Source organism: Anomaloglossus baeobatrachus, chromosome 1 (genome assembly GCF_048569485.1).
Source record: "Anomaloglossus baeobatrachus isolate aAnoBae1 chromosome 1, aAnoBae1.hap1, whole genome shotgun sequence".
Classification (NCBI taxonomy): domain Eukaryota; kingdom Metazoa; phylum Chordata; class Amphibia; order Anura; family Aromobatidae; genus Anomaloglossus; species Anomaloglossus baeobatrachus.
In genome coordinates, this window is record NC_134353.1 from 214,704,226 (window position 1) to 214,724,225 (window position 20,000).

Below are 20,000 nucleotides of genomic sequence, written 5' to 3' on the forward strand. Positions count from 1 at the left end.
AAAAAGTATTGAACACGATTGCTAAAATTTATTTAACTCTTTGTATGAAATCCTTGGTTGGTGATGACAGCTTCAAGATGCCTCTTGTATAGAGAAACTAGTTGCATGCATTGCTCAAGTGTGATTTAGATCCCTTCTTCCACACAAACACTCTTCAAACCCTGAAGGTTTCCTGGGCTCCTTCTATGAGCTCTGAGCTTTACTTCCTTCCATAAATCTTCTATTGGATTCAGGTCAGGTGATTGGCTGGGCCATTCTAGCAGATTTATTTTCTTTCTGTGAAACCAATTGAGAGATTCCTTGGCTGTAGTTGGGATCATTGTCTTCCTGAAATGACCATTCTTGTTTCATCTTCATCATCCTGTCAGTAGATTTTTATCAAGAATGTCTTGATACATTTGTCCATTCATCTTTTCTTCAATTATATGAAGTTTGCCAGTGCAATATGCTGAAAAACAGCCTCACACCATGATGTTCCCACCTCCAAACTTCACTATTGGTACGGTGTTTTGGGGGGTGATATACAGTGCCTTTTGGCTCCCAACATGGTGTGTAATATGGCATCCAAGGAGTTAAATTTTGGTGTCATCTGACCAGTCTATATTCTCCTTGTATTTCACAGGCTTATCTAAATGTTGTTGACTTGAACATGCTTTTTGTTCAGCAATGAAGTCTTGCATGATACGTGTGCATACAGGCCATGGAGGTTGAGCACACTACTTTATTGTTTTCTTTGAAACACCCCAGGTCTTTCTGTAGCTCTCCACCCTATAAGTTATTGACAGTGCTAAATATGACACCTGTAAAAGTGTTCAAGGATATCTGATTGTACTGTTCGTAGAGCAACATTAATAAGTGAAGTTGGGTTTCACTCCTGTAAGTGCACCACAAAAGTCCCTAAGACACATGTGCTCTTGGCTGCCTGCAGCAAGGGATGTAGATTTGTTCCCCTAGACCAGTGTTTCTCAACTCCAGTCCTCAAGACCCACCAACAGATCATGTTTTGAGGTTTTCCTCAATCAGGTTTTCAGGATTTCCTTAATGTTGCACAGGTGATGGAATTATTCCCTGTCTAACATTGAGGAAAACCTGAAAACATGATCTGTTGGTGGGTCTTGAGGACTGGAGTTGAGAAACACTGCCCTAGACCTCCTCCGCCTTAGTGTAAGCTATAGCACTAGAAGACTGCTACAACTATCACTCAAGATTAGAGGGAAGGAGTTGTGGAGCCCATATTGTTGAGAGTCAAGAGCGCTTAAGCCTTTGTGGTCATCTTATGGAGCACTTCAACCTTAGTTAATGCCCGTGGAGCACCCCTTAACAATGTGGTCTGAAAGCAAACAAATTTTATCCTAACCTCCTATCTATATATTTAGTCCTATAATCTAAGCTATTTTCTAAAATACTTGCTTTAAAAATTCCCTACCATTTTCCTAACTATGCTATGTAGTACCTATGGTTTTTTTGTTTCTATTTCTTGTCTGATGACAATTCATTTGAGTACCCAAGGACATGATGGGCTATTGAAAGCATCATCAGGGGGGGGAGGCTGCGGTAACTATATGTGCCCCTCCCCGAAATGAAGCGTCATCAGTGACACTTGTTTTAGCCGTCGGACCACCCCCTTTATTGCTCATCTATGGAGCACCTCCGCTTTAGCGCTTTTCTATGGAGCACCTCCGCCTTAGTGCTCATCTATGGAGCACCTCCGCCTTTACGAGTTATCCATGGAGCACTTCTGCCTTAGTGGTTATCTATCCAGGAGTTCATCTTTAGTGGTCATCTATGGAGTATTGGAGCACTTCCGCCTTTGTGGTCATCTATGGAACATTTCAGGTTTAGCAGTCATCTATCCAGCACTTCAGCCTTAGTGGTCATCTATGGATCTCTTCAGCATTAGGGATCATATGAGTAGCACTGGAGCAGTAGTGGGGATGGCACTTGCTGGAATAATATTCATTTTTTTCCCCTCACTTTACTGTTTTAGCAGCGGCATTAAGATCTTTCTAAACCTCTCTACATCTTTCCTATCTATCATAGCCGTAGTTTTTCTGGTTCAAAACTGCTAACCAGCTGCTTTTTAAATAATAGTGACTTGTCTTCCGATTATTCACAATTACTGTGAGTTTTTTTTATTTTTCATTATATAATTAAAAGTTGATAGGTTCTGTCATAAAGATACGTTTTTTCATTTAGTTTGACCTATTAGGAAATGTTTGTAGTTTAAAAGATATAATTCAGATCCCAGACGAGCATGAGCTGCCACACTGGATGACGAGTCTCCTTCGCTTTGCAATGTATTTGGCTCCTTCTGGACATCGGATGTTGGCGAAAACTCCCTGATTACATTACTTACTGCTTTTTCTTTATATAAATGGTATAACCTTGTGAAAAAGCATCCCTGATCTCCCAGACGTGATGAAAATGTAAAATACGTATACTAATCAAAGGATTTTTGTAAATTGTATTTTTTTTCTTTGTTATTTCCAGGTTGAATTGCGAGCAAATTTTTTTTTAAGCAATATACACTTAAGCAATATACAGCCGTTCAGAAGGGATTTTCACCTCCCGAATGAGAGGAGCAGAACCCTCTTCACCTAAGATGCGGTTGCACGCCTGTCCTGCACACACACCGCTCTTGTTTGCACTCTGAGATTATGTGACTGTGGAAGGTAAACAGGCCCCATCCACAGGCGTGACATATAATCCCATATTACGCGATCGATTATGCTCTCCGTGGGAAGGTTTATTTGACTTATTGGCCCCCTCAGTTTATTTTGGAGCTTTATGTCCTTCCGGCTTCCCAGAACACCGAAAAATCATGTCATGTTTTTCTTTACCCAACCTTATTGGCATGGCTTTCCACACATATTTTTGCTGACCTGATGGTATTGTGCTTGTGATGATGCTTATATATATATATATATATATACTACTATATATATATATACTATATATATATACTATATATCCTATATATCTATACTATATATATATACTAATATATACTATATATATAATACTATATATATATATACTATATATATATTATATAGTATCTATTTATATATATACTATTTATATATATATATATATATATATATATATATATATATATATATATACTAATTTATATATATAGTATATATATATATTATACTATTTATATATTATATATATATATTTTATACACTTTTTTTTTATTTTTTATTATTATAAAATCTATTGCTGAACAGTGCCCATTTTCAATTAAAAAGCATTGCTTTTAAGAACTAATTGTTTTAGAAAACTGTTGTTTTTTTATTTTTTTTTTATTTTTACTCAGCGGGTAATAACTAATTATGGATGAATTCAATTTACATAAATTTCAGGCCAACAGAATATCTCAGGATTGTTCCGTTGAGAATTTCTTTAAGTTGAGCCAGTAATGTCATTATCTCCTCCTCTCATTTAAACTGCTCGCTTTACAATAATTGTAGAGCTTAATAAGTGATTTGATTTCTCCCCTTGATGAGGTTTTAATAAAATTTGATAGCGTTTGAGTAATTCAGCATAGCTAGTTATCAAAGGGGCTGGTCCTGGCAGCGTGCATTTATACCCCCAGGGAGAGAGGAATGTCTGCTGTGTGCTGCCTGGCTGTACTGGCACGGCTTCTGAAACCACACCGTGCCACTCTTCTCCATCTGACTGCGACTTTAACATTATTTCTTTGTCAAGTTTAGATTATTTTCTAATTCGAGAGCTGTCCTGCGTCGTCAGTGCTCAAATGTGAACTGAACAACATCTGTACCTTTTAAGACAACAGAACCTCTGTGCTTACAAAACAGTACACCCTTGTGGATTCATTCCCTAATGCATTTTTATTGTTCCCTATAAAAAGTAGGAGTGATGAATGTAATAATAATAACTTCAGGTTTTAAAAGGTTTATTATGAACTACATTTTATTTTTTTTACCATGAGATATAAAAAACTGGTAGATAGTTGCTAACTACCTGCCGGTTCTATTGGCCTCTGGCTCATAGTGATTATTGATCGCTCCTACTGGCAATTCAGCTGCTCCACATCAACTCAGCTGTTGGGCTGCACTGTCAACGGGGGTGTGACTGCTGACGTCATTCCCCCCATTATGTATTGGTAAGCTGGGCTGTCATTCAGCATGACATCAGCAGTCACAACCATCAACAGAGCGGAAGAGAAGCAGCTGCTCTGCAGAGGTGACGTCAGCAGAAGGTGCAGAATCACCGGCAGGAGCGGTCAGTAACCGCTCTCACCCGGAAGATATCGGCGCTGGGCAGAACAGGCAGGTATTAAGTAGCTACTAGTTCTTAGGCCTACAGTAAAAAAAAAAAATTACATAATGCTGGATAACCCCTTTAAGTCCACCATTCACTGTTGATAGCTGTCGACTAACTGATGTCTAGTTTACAGATCTGTGTTTCTGTGATTGCCATCCTCTTTAGACAGATCCATACTTGGGAAGCAAGCATTATTTTTTTTTTTTTTTTGGCAATGCTCGAGATGTTCAGCTGCAGGGAGAAAATAAAGTTGTATTTCCCCTGCACTCACACTCAGGGCTATACACAGTGAGTGCGCGGTAATCACCTGCACTGCGTCTTTGCTGCAACATGTCAATCAAGGAGTTGCTGCATTGATTACAACTCTTCTCTTATGTACAGAGTGTTGACAGCTCACAGCCACCGACACGTTTCACGCTAATGGAACCGAGCAGCTGCAGGGATAAGATAAGTGCTCATTCAAGCCTCTGTGCCAATTGATCCTAGAATGGACCGCTAAACCACAGACTGGCCGCAGGCTCTCCCGACCCAAGCATGATGACTTCATATATTTCTGTGAGGCTGATGTGCTCGGGTCAGGAGACCAGTGGCCAGTCTGTGCATTGCTGTCCAAGATGGGACAGAGATCCTCGAATGTCTGAACGATCGCTAACTTCATTTTGTCCCTGAAGCCAAACATCCAGTTACATAACCACATGTATACACTGTTTACCTGCAGATCACCACTATGGCTGCAAGTAAATAGCAGTTTTTTAATGACACACCCGGTGTATGGAGTCTATTTTCAAACATTTTTGCTGCACTGTTTGGGAGTTTCTTGTTGGTTTTTTTTTTTTTTTTTTTTAGTAAAAATCCCAGCAAGCTCTTTGTTAGCCGTAATTTTCATGCATGTCCCTATAGACTAATTGACAGATCAACAAAAAAAATAATTTAGGCAATGAAAAGAAAAATAGAAAATTAAGCTTTTGGAAAGAAAAACAACCCAAAGACCTGAAAATTGTGGTTCTTTTGTGGGACAGGAAAAAAAAATTGTTGGGGAAAAAAGTGCTAAGTGAAGAAAGTGACTATTCACTGTGCCGTTCTGTTTCCGCGGTGCAGACGTCTATTCCCCTGAACCGGCAACTCCGAAATAACACATCATTCAGTGTCCATTTGTCTGCAAATCTGTAACACAAATCCAATTACTGAAAGAACGGCGTCTTCTAAATCAATTTGTTTTTTTAAGTGCTCCAAAATTTTCATTTGCTGTTCATTTGATTTTTGCATTTCATTATTTTATATGTAATTAGTAGGAATCTGCCCTACAATCCAATAAGGCCTGATATTTTTTAATTGCTAGAGAACATTAACTGTTTTATTTGCCCTGTCACCTGTTAATCTGGAATTCCAGCATTTGGCTTAATGTAGCAAATATTAGGGAAATATTTATTAACAGATTATTCTAAACCTTCTAAATCTAACTCTTGCTAAACTAAACCCATGATCGAACTCTGCGAGCAAAGGAAGTTAATAAATATTTGAAGCCTTTGATTTTATTAATATACCGTATATCTTATATAATTGTACACTTAATTTATGTTTATACGTATTATATTAGGTATATAACAGAGAAGTGATTATGATGTGCTGGAAACACGAGTGCTCTTCAGCACATTATGACCGCGTCTCTTCAATCTACAGCTTCGTCTGTTACCCCTCATTCTATAGAAATAAATGTTACATTTTTCTGCCACTGGATCGTTGAATGATTTTTGTTTTATAAAGGGAAATTAATTGTGAAATAGAATGCAGTGTCCCAATACCAGATATTCTCTATTATCTCTCTGGTGCTTTATTTTCCTGTGCTTTATAATCATTATATTATTATTGAAATGGAAAAGCCTGGTGATTGCCTGGTGAGGTTGTAGCAGGTTGGTGTGAATAGGCTGAGCTATAGTTAGAAGTATGGGGTTTGCTGAGAAACAGCCCATTCCTCTTATTAAAGGGAACCGGTTACCAGGTTTGGCCCCTATAAGCTGTGGCCACCACCAGTACACCCTTATAAGAGCCCAGGCCACTCTGTAAGCTTAAAAAACTATTTTATAATACTTACCAAGGGGCTGGTCTAGTCCGATGGCTGTCGCCGTTCTCCGGTCCGACACCTCCTCTCTGCGGTGTTCGCGATCCTCCTTCTCAGCACAGTGTGGATGACGCGTCCTACGTCATCCACACAGGCCAACATTGAGGCCCTGCGCAGGTGCACTTTGACCTGCCTTTCTGAGGGCAGATCAAAGTACTGTAATAGGCTGCCCCGAGGAAATATTAAAGACCGCATGCGCACTACAATACTTTGATCTGCCATGAGCCGCAATGCCAACCTGTGTGGATGACGTAGGATGCGCTTGGAGTCCTCAAAGCAATGGCCTGTACACTTCCTACTGAATGGTGACTGTTGTTACCTTCAGAAAACGTAGTTATAATCTTTCTCGGTGCTAGTCATAGTTGTTATGTAATTATCATCATCCTGTTTTGGCCAAATAAAGGTTTTATGTTGATAAACTTTGGATCTTTTGTAAAACACTGCTCCAGTGGCATAGTGCACCCCTTACAGAAAGCCTTCAAATGTTGATCAATGTAGATTACATCATTTCTGAACAAGCAAGTGATCATTCATTGTTCTCTAAAATAAAATATATATATATATATATATTATATATTATATATATATATATATATATATTATATATATATATATATAATATAAAAATATAATATAATATGTGTGTGTGTGTGTATAAATGTTAGAAATATGTATATATAAAGCAAAAATAATGGAGAAATCCATATGACCAAGGGACAATGCCTACTGTCAATATTGGATACTTGAAATCCTGGGCTGCATTAAAAACATGCATGATTTGGACATAAAAATCACTACACAAGCCCAGGAATACTTTCAGAAATCATTGTCTGTGAACACATTTTGCAGTACAACCACAATTCTCAAATGCAACTGTAAGCTCATGCAAAGAAACACTATACATATATATACATATATATACATACATATACATGTATATATCTTTTCATGCTGATATTATATAGTTTAAATAGTGGGATATTAAAAATTTTGCAATTTTACATTGGAAGATTTTTAGAAAAAATGTGCAACATTTTTAGATACTTGTTCACAGATTAGTGAACCTCTGACCATCTTTGCTTCTGAGAGACTGTGCCTCTCTAACAGGCTCATCTCATTTGATTTACTTGACTCTACCCTTCAGCTGTTTTTCATTAGTAACACTTTTACAGCCTTTTGTTAACCCTGTTCACTTTTTGGGGATGTGTTGCTGCCATTATTTTCAAAATGAGGTAATTCTTTCAAATGAAATGGAAACGTCTAAAGGCTGCTTCACACGCAACGACATCGCTAATGAGATATCGTTGGGGTCACGGAATTCGTGACGCACATCAGGCCTCGTTGTGTGTGACACCTACGAGTGACCGCTAACTATCAAAAATACTCAGCTAATCTTTGATTGTTCGCACGTCATTTTTTTCCCAAATGTCTTTGCTCATTTTGGACCCAGGTTGTTCGTCGTTCCTAAGGCAGCACACATTGCTACATGTTACACCCCAGGAACGATGAACAACACCGTACCTGCGTCCTCCGGCAACGAGGTGGGCATGTCGTTAATGCGGCTGGTCTCCGCCCCGCTTCTATTGGCGGGCTGCTGTGTGACGTCGCTATGACGCCGCACAAACTGCCCCCCATAAAAAAGAGGTTGTTCGCCGCCCACAGCGACTTCGCTAGGAAGGTAAGTATGTGTGACGCGCACTACCGATTTTGGTCACAACGGGCAGCGATTTGCACAAACGACGGGGGCCGGTGCGATCGCTAGCGATTCGCAGCATGTAAAGCGCCCTTTACTTTCAACTTCTGATCCTTGCTCTATATTTTGTTGTAAGTAATATATGGTTATAATACATTTCTAAATCACTACATTTTTGTTTTCTTTACATTTTACATGGTACCCCAGGTACTGTACATCAGTATATTGGCAGTATTGTGCCCTAACGTTTTTGAATTGGGGTTGATGAGTAGAGAATAATGCGCATGCTACACTTTACAGTTTAGATTGAGGATAACTCTGAATTATGGGGCAACACAGGAGCACACAAGGGAGAGGGAGGGGTCTGAAGTACTGAGGAGAAGCAAGTGCTGCTGAAAAAGATAATTTTAGTAGATAAGAATAGGACTGCTTATTCCACTATGCGACGCTGGATGCACTGGGATCAGATCTAGATGAAAAAAGACAAAGGTGCAAGAAAGAAATATTCATGTTGGGCTTAGTCTGTATATTAACAATAAGTTTGCGTTTACTGTGATAAAATTTTATTTTGGAAATAACCCTTTAATTAGGCAATTTACAAGCACAGTTATTGTACTTGACTCAGATCACATCCAGATGGTCACAAGTGGTACTTCAACGGACCTGCTTGCAAACACGGGCAGTTCATTTTTACTTGGGTGGATTGGAACCAATTGTGATCTCCGACAGACATGAGTAATCTGTTCTCATTCTGCTCAGGTGACATTATAGACCAAGGAGGCTCCGTGGATGATCAAAGACAGCTACATTGTATATAAAGAAGCTGTGTATCCATAGCTAAATAATATGCATCTACTGCATGCGAGACCACTGTGACAGGGAAGCATTCCGCCATGTTTCCACTATGAGCCGCCTCTCATCCCCCTGCCCCATGTATAATTAATGATCATCATGATAAGAAAAACTATTACACGTTTGATTTCAGGAAGATAAAAAGCGATGCGTGTTTTAGGTATTATCCCATTGAATAACCATTTTCTTTCAAGAAATGATCAAAATATTTCCGTGAGTAGACCCGTGTCACCCACGTGAAAGCTAAATAATTATGTCCCCCTGTATAATTTTTTGTGTATGCGTTCTAGATGGACAGTATAAAGATGAAAGGGAAATTTGTTCATAACGGCACTTCACAGATGACTGAAGCAGGTGTTAGAAATGCAGATGAAGCGTGTTGACTAAAGAGTGTACAAATTTGAAGTGAAAATGCCAGTGGTCGGCTCATAGTACTCGGCTCATGTGAAGTTTCTGGGAGTTAAATTATTCATGTTATTGTGTGAGCCGGTTTAACATGCAGGAGAAAGGTGCCGATTGCATTGAAGCCTCCTCTTTTCCTTTACTTTGTTTTTCATTTTTTTTTATCTCGTAATGAGCCCATGATTTTTCCTTATGTAGGCATGAATATATATTGATCCGGGCATTGAAGAGCAATCAATAACAAGAAATGCGCATACTTTTGATATTCATCTGACTCTAGTTACTAGATTATCTGAAGAATATATCTGTTAGCTAAATCACAACTTGAACAGAATTATTATTAATTTGAGATGGTTTTGGGTGTACTTTCAAAACACTTGATTTTACAAAAACAAATCTTGAAAAATGTAAAAAAAGAATAATACGGAAAACCAAGTGGAGATTTCCAAGCTTTCTTCCATGCTGTTTGTAAGTTGGTGTGTAACCTTAAAGGGAAGCAATCACCAGGATTTTCGTATATAACCTAAAGCCAGTGCTATACTGGCACTATCAGGCAGATTCTATGCATACCTGTAGTGGTCAGCTCGGATGTTTAGGTTTTGAAATCCAAGAAAGTAAAGTTTATAAAATCAGCAGCTTCTTGAGTGACAGCAGCTGAGGATCAGATAATATCTGGGGGGGGTATTCATAGTTATCCCCTCCCCCTGTTAGAATTAGCATAAGTATTATACATTTGATTTAATTTTTCACTAGCAGGACCTGTGTGAGGTCATACCCATGTAACCAGAAGGGGCGGGGCCTGAGCTAACAAAATAAATGTTGTTTCCGGGTATCAGCTTTGTTGGCTGAGGCCCCGCCCCTTCTGGTCACATGGGTATGACCTCAACACAGGTCCTGCTAGTGAAAAATGAAATAAATTGCATAATACTTATGCTAATTCTAAAATATAATTTTTTTTTTTATTTTTTTTTTTTTATTCTATAAGCTATAATATAACATGTCTCCGAATTTCCAAGCAAAATGTTTTGTATTTATTTTCTGAAAATGAGAAAATGTTAAAATAGCAAAAAAGTGCATTGCTTTCAGACCTCAAATAATGCAAAGAAAACAAGTTCATAATCATTTAGAAACAACAATACTAATGTTTTAACTCAGGAAGAGTTCAGAAATCAATATTTTGTGGAATAACCATGATTGTTAATCACAGCGTTCATGCGTCTTGGCATGCTTTCCACCAGTCTTTCACACTACTTTTGGGTTTCCTTTACAAAGGACATATGAATTAAGCCGCTTACATGGTTATCCTGGAAAAAGTTGCTTCCTTCTGCTCAGGCAATGTTCCCCAACTCTGAGGACTGTTTTTTTTTTTTTTTTTTGTTTGTTTTTTTTTCCAGCAGGACAATGCGCCATGCCACACAGCTAAGTCAATCAATGTGTGGATGAACGACCACCACATGAAAACTCTGTCATGGCCAGCCCAATCTCCAGACCTGAACCCCATTGAAAACCTCTGGAATGTAATCAAGAGGAAAATGGATAGTCACAAGCCATCAAACAAAGAACTGCTTAAATGTTTGCGCCAGGAGGGGCAATAGGTCACCCAAAAGCAGTATGAAAGACTGGTGGAAGACATGCCAAGATGCATGAAATCTGTGATTGAAAATCATGATTATTCCACAAAATATTGATTTTGTAATCTTCCGTAGTTAAAACATTAGTATTGTTGTTTCTAAATGATTATGAACTTGTTTTCTTTGCATTATTTGAGGTCTGAAAGCAATGCTTTTTTTTGTTATTTTGAAAATTTCTCATTTTCAGAAAATAAATACAAAATTTATTGCTTGGAAATTCGGAGACATGTTGTCAGTAGTTTATAGACTTTAAGAACAATTTATATTTTACTCCAAAAATATACCTACAAAGAGAAAAATCAGAAAAACTGAAAATATGGAAGTGAATTTTTGCCAGAACTGTATATGTGTTATTATACTCACCTACCACTGCCTTTATTAAGATCCAGTGCTTTTCTGCTCCTGCTCTTAGTGATGTAACCGCTTTTCACACTATCCAGATCACGCTATGCTCTGTGTGTGAGCTGTAAGTCTCTTTTACAATACAAGCCTATGGAGTCTCATTCTGATGCTCCATAGGCTTATTTTGTAAAAGTCATTTGTGGCTACGCAGAGAGCAGTATTAACCAGAGAGTCTGAAGAGCGGTAACTTCATGTTTAAATCATTCCATACCGTTCTCCCTTTCTTTCTTTCCTGTGACATTTTGTTTGAGGGGAGACTCAAACTGAATATTACAGGTGGGTGGCACTGCTGTCACTCACCATGCTTCCATCACCACACCTGATGACACTGTTGGCACTCACACTGCTCCTTTCACTGTCACCTGATGAATACTATAAGTGATCAGGTGATCACAGATTCAGCTCCCTAAAGGGTACTTTACACGCTGCGATATCGATATTGATATCACTAGTGAGCGTACCTGCCCCCGTCGGTTGTGCGTCACTGACAAATCGCTGCCCGTGGCGCACTATCGCTTACACCCGTCACACGTACTTACCGTCCCTGCGACGTCGCTCTGGCCGGCGAACCGCCTCCTTTCTAAGGGGGCGGTTCGTGCAGCGTCACAGCGACGTCACACGGCAGCCGTCTAATAAAAGCGGAGGGGCGGAGATGAGCTGGCGGAATATCCCGCCCACCTTCTTCCTTCCTCATTGACGGTGGACGCAGGTAAGGTGATGTTCGTCGTTCCTGCGGTGTCACATATAGCGATGTGTGATGCCGCAGGAACGACGAACAACCAAGCGGCATGCACCACCAGCGATATTATGAAAAGGATCGTTGATCGTCGCTCCTAGGTGTCACACGCTGCGATGTCACTGACGAGGCCAGATGTGCGGCACTAACGACGTGACCGCGATGATATAGCGTTAGCCATGTCGTAGCGTGTAAAGCACCCTTAGGCTATGTGTCCACGGTAGAATGTACCTGCGGATTTTTCTGCATGAAAATCCGCGACTTTCGCGGCAAATCCGCACTTTATTTTTGCCGTGGATTACCGCGAATTTGCAGCGGATTTTGATGCGGATTTTTTTTTTTTCCCCCATTCTATACCCAAAATCCGCAACAATAATTGACATGCTGCAGATTTTTCCGGATCAAAATCCGCGGCAAATCCGCCGCGGAAAAATCCGCAGCATGGACACAGCATTTCCAAAATGCCATTGAAATGGCTTGGAAGTGCCGCTGCTGCAGATTTTCGGAAAATCCGCGGTAAATCCGCGGTAAATCCGCAGCGTGGGCACATAGCCTTAAGGCAGTAAAAAATAAACTGTGGAAATAATAAATAATGTAAGTAAATCTATTAAAAAAAAACAAACAAATTTGAGTAATTCCATTCTTCCTCTTTTAAAAATAAAAAAATAAACATTTTGTATTATCACTTCCATAAAAGTTCATTGTATCAAACTATAAAATTATTTAATCTATACCGTAAATACCGCAAAGGAAAAAAAAGGATGAAATACCAGACATTTTTTTTTCACCATATTTGTTAATGCAATAAAAAAAGATCAAAAAAGCTTTCTTTTTTCCCAAATTGGTCTCAATAAAATTGTCAGGATATCACTATAAAAAAAGCCCTTGCACCGCTAGATCAAAGAAAATAAAAAATGTTACGGATCCGAAGACAAAGCAGCACAAAGCAATTTTTTATTTAATTTATTTTTCACAAATTTCTGCTTTTATTTTCTCAATTTTAGAAAAAAACAATCCATGCCAGTTTGGTATCGCTGTAATTAAACAGAGCTGGAGAATGATGTCTCCAGGTGATTTTCTTTTTTTTTTTTAATCATACGATGAATATTGAAATAACAATGGAGGAATTGCATTTTTTTTTTCCCCATTATTTCATCCCAGTTTCTAATTGTTTTCCCTTCTTCAGAATACTGTATGGTAAAATAAATGGTGTCATTCAAAACTACAATTCTTCTCATCCCCCCCCCCCCAAAAAAAATCAAGCCCTCGGCAATGTCAACTGAAAAATAAAGAAGTTAGGGCTATTGTAAAGAGAAGAGGAGAAAAATGCAAACATTACAGTGAAAATTGGCTGTGTAGACATGCGGCTAAAGGTGTTGTCCACTAGTTGCACAAATCCTTCTCATTCCTCATGTTTGCCCTCGTTAAAATAAAAAAAAAAAGAAAGAAAAAAAAAAAGCTTCTACTCCCCTCCTGTGCTAATGCTGTTCCAGCGGGGTCGGCACTTGTGTTTCCAGGCCCCACTTGAGGTTGTGACATTATGCGATCCCTGTGACCAATCAGTGTCTGCTTCTCTCTCCCGCCTTTGAACGTGTAAGTAAGTAATTAACGATAAGTGAGTGGCCAGCCGCATCTCTCATTTGCTGTTGATTACTTATTCATCTGAAGGCAGGAGAGAGAAGCCGGCACTGATTGGGTGTGGGGCTTGCATGACATCACAACCTCACATAAGTGCTGGAAACGTGAGTGCCACATAGGGTATGAGAAGGGGCTTTTCTAGTAGTGGACAACCCCTTCAAGTGTATATATATATATATATATATATATATATATATATATATATATATATATACACTGTAATGTGCTATAAAGCTGTGGATAGCCCGCTTTAAGAGGGGAAGAGATTTTCCTGCCATTACTTTTCTGTAATTTTCTTGACACATTTCTGATATTTGTGCCTCCGTATTGCTCAGAATGAGAAGTGTATTATGCAAACAAGAGAAATTGAAATAAAACGAGTCGTAAAAGGGCAAAGATATGTGGCAGATTTTATAATATATTGCGTTCTTATTTAAATAACGCTGATTTTGCAAGCGCTATTGAAAGTACGGTAATTTCTTTAGTAATATGTCAATATGACTACATTAAGGCTTATGTCAGCAACACAACAATTTTACCTTTTTTTCTATAGTAAAATAAAAATCCTGTGAATTCTTCACTTTGTTCATTGTAGCAGTGCACTGGTAGATAATTACAAGGTCTTCTTTTAACTGTCATGCTCTAAATATCGTGACTTGTTTTTTTTAAAGAAAAGAAATGTCTGATGTACATGTTACTCATACTTTATGTATATATTTTTTTTTTTTATAATATATACATGCACAGACACTTGCACTCTAACCCTTTCCCTGCCAAGGACATACCTAACATCTTATTGCAGGTAGTAACTCGGTAGTGAACAAGTTGTCTGATAAATCCTGGTTAGTAATGGCTCTACTCCTCCTGGATCATGGCTACAGGAGCTTTAGGTTCATTTTAATCCTGAGATTCTCAGCTTTAATTTGAGATCATAATTGACAGATATCAGGAATTAAATTGAATGCTGCAGATGGATGGCAGCTCACATTCTCAACTCCCATATTAACCCATGAAAACTCAATCTCATTGTAATGTTTTAAGCTCAGCATTAAAATGTACCCTTTGGCTGCAATCCCAGGGTGAGAACAGCCTGCTAAATTCCCCACAACCACTCCCTCCCCTTAACTCCAGCCAATGTGAAGGAAGAGAGGAGGGACTGCAATGGAGCTGACAGATAACAGGGACAAGAGAGAGATTATGTATGATCTCCTCCTGTTTTAGGTTATGTGTATCTCAATTGTAATATTAAAGAGGTTGTCCACTACTTTTACATTAATGGCCTATCCTTCGGATAGGTCATCAATGCCTGATTGGCAGGGGTGCGGGGTGTCAGACCCCGGCCTATCAGATGTTCTCGGTCGCGGCAGCAGGCAGCCACAAATGCTCTGTTCCAGCGCTGCTCCATGGCCGGGTACTGCACTTCTGCCTCCTATTAATTAGAATGGGTGGAGGATGTGCATTACCCAACCTCAGCCACTATCCGAAGACAGAGCAGCTCCAGAACTTAGCATTTCTGGCTGCCTGCTGCAGCCGCCGGGACCGAAAACAGCTGATCGGCGGATGTGCCGGGTGTCAGACCCCAGCCCATCAGACATTGATGGGTAAGGATGGTTGACCTCAGAGAGATCAACATCCAACATCGCGGAGACACCATCACGTGTTTTTCAACGCAGTGACACTAGAACAAGGCCCCCTGGGAAAATATGCAAAACAAGAATGCCGCAGAAACACCATCACATGTTTCTCAACGCTGGCAGGAAACTAGCCAGGTCTTTCTCCGGGAAGGAACAACCACGGGAAGGGCAGTTTCCAGTCAAGGAAACCGCCTATACCAAAACATGGTATCCATCCACAGACAGCTGTTTTGGGGTATTTGCCCCTCATCAGTGTGGAGTAGGAAACTGGCTAGTGGGAGCATTGCCTAGTAGAAGACTACATAGGTAAGGATGGTTGACCTCGGGGAGATCAACATCCAACACCGTAGAGACACCATCACGTGTTTCTCAACGCAGTGACACTAGAACAAGGCCCACTGGGAAACTATGCAAAACAAGAATGCCACGGAGACACCATCACGTTTCTCAACGCTGGCAGGAAACTAGCCAGGTCTTTCTTTTCTGGTGTTCCTTCCCGGTGACAGACCTGGCTAGTTTCCTGCCAGCGCTGAGAAACATGTGATGGTGTCTCCGCGGCATTCTTATTTTGCATATTTTCCCAGGGGGCTTTGTTCTAGTGTCACTGCGTTGAGAAACACGTGATGGTGTCTCCATGGTGTTGGATGTTGATCTCCCTGAGGTCAACCATCCTTACCTATGTAGTCTTCTACTAGGCACTGCTCCCACTAGCCAGTTTCCTACTCCACACTGATGAGGGGCAAATACCCCGAAATAGTGGTCTGTGGATGGATACCATGTTTTGCTATAGGTGGTTTCCTTGACTGGAGACTGCCCTTCCCGTGGTTGTTCCTTCCCGGTGAAATACCTGGCTAGTTTCCTGCCAGCGTTGAGAAACATGTGATGGTGTTTCTGCGGCATTCTTGTTTTGCATATTTTCCCAAACAACCTCACGTTCAATTTATAGCAATTGAATGACGTGCATGCGATGAACGTTTTAACGTTCAATCGCACGTAGCTGTCACATGCTACAATACAACTTACGATGCCGGATGTGCGTCACTTACGACGTAACCCCGCCAACACATCGTAAGGCTGGGGCCACACGGGACACTACTGCGATGCTCGCATGAGACTCGGCTCGCGCTGGCAGCACAGCAGGAGCCGAGTGTCATACGAGTGTGCCTGCATCTGAGGTCCAATCATGTGAGCAGACCTCAGCTGCGGGGGGCGGGCTGGCTCTCAGGAGGAGAGGGAGGGATTTCTCTCCCTCTGCTCCGTAGCCGGCTATTGATTCTTGCTCTGCACTTGCGGTACACCGGTGTACCGCGAGTGCAGTGTGATTTGTCTCTCGCCCCATTCACTTGAATGGCTGCGAGAGAAAGAGTCTCAGCTTACAGTTGCAGCATGCTGCGATTGTTTTCTTGGTCCGATTAGGGCTGAGAACATAATCGCTCATGTGTGCTGACACACAGGCTAATATTGGTCTGAGTGGAATGCGATGTTTTATCGCCCTCCACTCGCACCGATTTTCTTGCCGTGTGGCTTAGGCCTTAGATATATTGTAGCGTGTAAAGCCCCTTTAGAAGGGCTGATCCTACTGATGAATTCCCTTTAATAAGTCATTGAACTTCAGATTTGACCACCTGTCAATTTATATTTCTAAAAATTTTTTAGTGCCATGTTAAAAGGCATCTCATCCACGATATTATTACAAAACGTCCACTGATAGACAAGTTTTGAATAATGAAAGCGATGCAGATTTAAATCTGCACCGAATCTGCAATGAGAAAATACTCCGTGTGCATGAGACTTCAGGATTCTCATTGACTTTACTGGCAGCAAGATTCCCTTCAGGTTTTGTGACAAATTTACACTCAAAAACGCATAAGAAAAGAGATACAAGACAAAAGAAGACACTTACAGACACAGATACTGATAGACCGCTATGAAATAAGTGAGAGATAAAACGCATATCCACTGTATCTGTACGAGGAGAGCTATGGCTGCACATACATGAGTATATAGTAATAATCTTTATTTTTATATAGCGCTATTAATTCCACAGCGCTTTACATTTATCAGCATCACTGTCCCCATTGGGGCTCACAATCTAGAATCCCTATCTGTATGTCTTTGGAGTGTGGGAGCAAACCGGAGCACCAGGAGGAAACCCACGCAAACACTGGGAGAACATACAAACTCCTTGCAGATGGTGTCCTTAGTGGGATTTGAACCCAGAACCCCAGCGCTTCAAGACTGCAGTGCTAACCACTGAGCCACCGTGGTATATAATCTGCAGCATGTCAATTCTTGCAGTGTTTTTGCGGCAGATTTCACCCATTCTAATGACCTACCAATTCAATAAACCATTAAGGTGAGGGGCCCACTCCAACCTCGGACACAGAAACATAGCGGTGCATTGGACGGCAAAGGACGCATATTCTGTTCTTACATAAGGACCCTCTTCTGTCTGTGCAATAGTGAAAAAAAGTCCCAGATCAGGCCCTATATCTGAAGGAGATGGTCTGATATATTCTCGGAGAGCTGCCAGTGCTAATAGTGACAGCGGGGTCAGGTATCTCCGCAGTGGTCAGCACTCAGTTTGTCTGGAATATATCTTTGTGTTGCAATAATGGTTTCTATCAAGTGAAAGTCCTAATGACAAGCAAATTCCATCCATCCCTGACTAATATCCTGTGCTGCCGTCAGTAGTGTGACAGCGTTCCTTGTATTCCTGAGCAGATCGGAGGAGGGCATCGTAATTACACCCACGTTCAGTAATGATGATCGCTAATTGTAAACGAGGGGCAGCTTAGGGACTTCTGCTCCTGTCTTTAAAGTGACAAATTAATATACTGTATTCCCGTCATTCTTCTTAGGATCTGATTATTCATCTGCTGCGATTACAGGACAATTTACCATAACTGCATCATCCGAGATCAGAGTGTAATGATTGTAAAGGCGGATGCATTATATGTGAATCTTGCCGATTTACTTTGACTGTTTTTAGTGTTTTGATATTGGGAGTCCGATGATGAGTCTCCCAGCACCATCGTATGCTTGAATTTATTTGCTAATGTGGGGATATTGAATTTGAAAGTGCGGTTTTATCCTTTTCATTGTTCTCTATAAATACGTGGACATATACTTTGAGGCTATGTGCGCACGTGTGCGCTCTGCACCGCACACAAAAGGTCCGCTTCAGAGCGCAGCTGAAAAGCTCCGTTCTGAAGCGCATGGTGCCTGCAGAATTCATGCGCTCTGCACGCTGCCTCTCCCTATAGACAGCATGCAAAGCGCACGAAAGAAGTGATATATCACTTCTTAGAACGCACGCTTCGGGCAGCAGCCGAATCGCTACGTTCTAATACGCCACGTGCGCACGTCTCATGCACAATCTTCATAGATTGTGTTGGGGACGCAGGACGCATGCAGTTACGCTGCGGTGCAGAACGCAGCGTAACTGCATGCAATACGCACACGTGCACACATAGCCTAAAGAGAATTTGTCAGCAGGTTTTTGCTATGTAATCTGAAGACCGCATGCACAGGGATAAGCACACAGATTTCAGCGGTGTTCTATTGTTTACCTGCAATGTTTGTTTTAGCTTCAGATGATCATTGTTTGAATAGGTCAGCTCTAGTCCATCACGGCCCTGCTGTTATTACCAGCTCACTGTCTATACACATTGTATATAGAGAGCCTGGTGTGGGCGGGGGAACCTTTCTCAGCTCTGTGGCATTGCTAAATCTAAAATCTCTGATTGTGTCAGAACCGCTTCACCCAGTAAAGGAAGTGACACATCGCTGGAATCAGGGTCTTTGTCTACATCATACTACACTCAGATGAGGTAGCAAAAACCTGCTGACCGATTCCCTTTAAGGGATAATATGGGTATTGGTCATCGTTTGGTAAAAAGCCTTCAATATTTTGCTTGGCATCATTAGGGCATAATGCTGGGGCAGCCTGGTAGATAATTGTTTTTGCAGTGTACAAATGGTGATTTTTATTTGTTACCAGTTTGTAAATGAAAACTTCTTTTTTTTTTTTTTTTTTTTTATTTCCTAGTTGATAAGTAAAGCGAGAAGTGTTTTGCCTTCCTGGCATGGAATGAGTTATTAGTCTCTCCATCCATTGTTGCATCTTCGATTCTAATTGCACAAACCATGTTGGACTTTGAAGAGCTTCACATAGTTGCTTTACACTAACTATCCACCTAATCAAGGCATGCCTGGCCTTAGATCTATTCTGACTTTGCTTCAGATCTACTGTGTGAATCTCTTGATACCTACTTAAATCACTCTTATAATGCAAAAACAACATACGGTGCTCATCTCTAGCTTCTGATTACTCTTTTAGGCACTGTGCTCGGGATACAGACAGTAGGAGCTGCTCATCATCATGCTGTTAATGAAACTGAGGCTATGCCATCACTTCTTTTAACCTACTTGGATAACAATCCTAGCTTGAGTTAATTATACAGTAGGGCATTGAGATGAGAGAGCTAGCTAACTGATGGACAACGGCCCCAGCAGCAGAACACTAGAGAGAAACTATTTTTTTTCTTCTCTCTCTTCTCTTTTTCCTTTAATGAAATAGACTTGATTTCACATT

The 20,000-nt window shown here is 40.5% G+C and overlaps 1 protein-coding gene across 1 annotated transcript in view; it reads left to right on the top strand.

Moving 5' to 3' along the window:
• Positions 1–20,000, top strand: part of SLC10A7 (solute carrier family 10 member 7) — a 304,073-nt gene that overhangs the window by 92,948 nt on the left and 191,125 nt on the right. Inside the window, exon 7 of the mRNA XM_075335657.1 lies at positions 18,106–18,113. Within this exon, the coding sequence (XP_075191772.1) occupies positions 18,106–18,113 (8 nt within the window). The remainder of the gene's footprint in view (positions 1–18,105; positions 18,114–20,000) is intronic.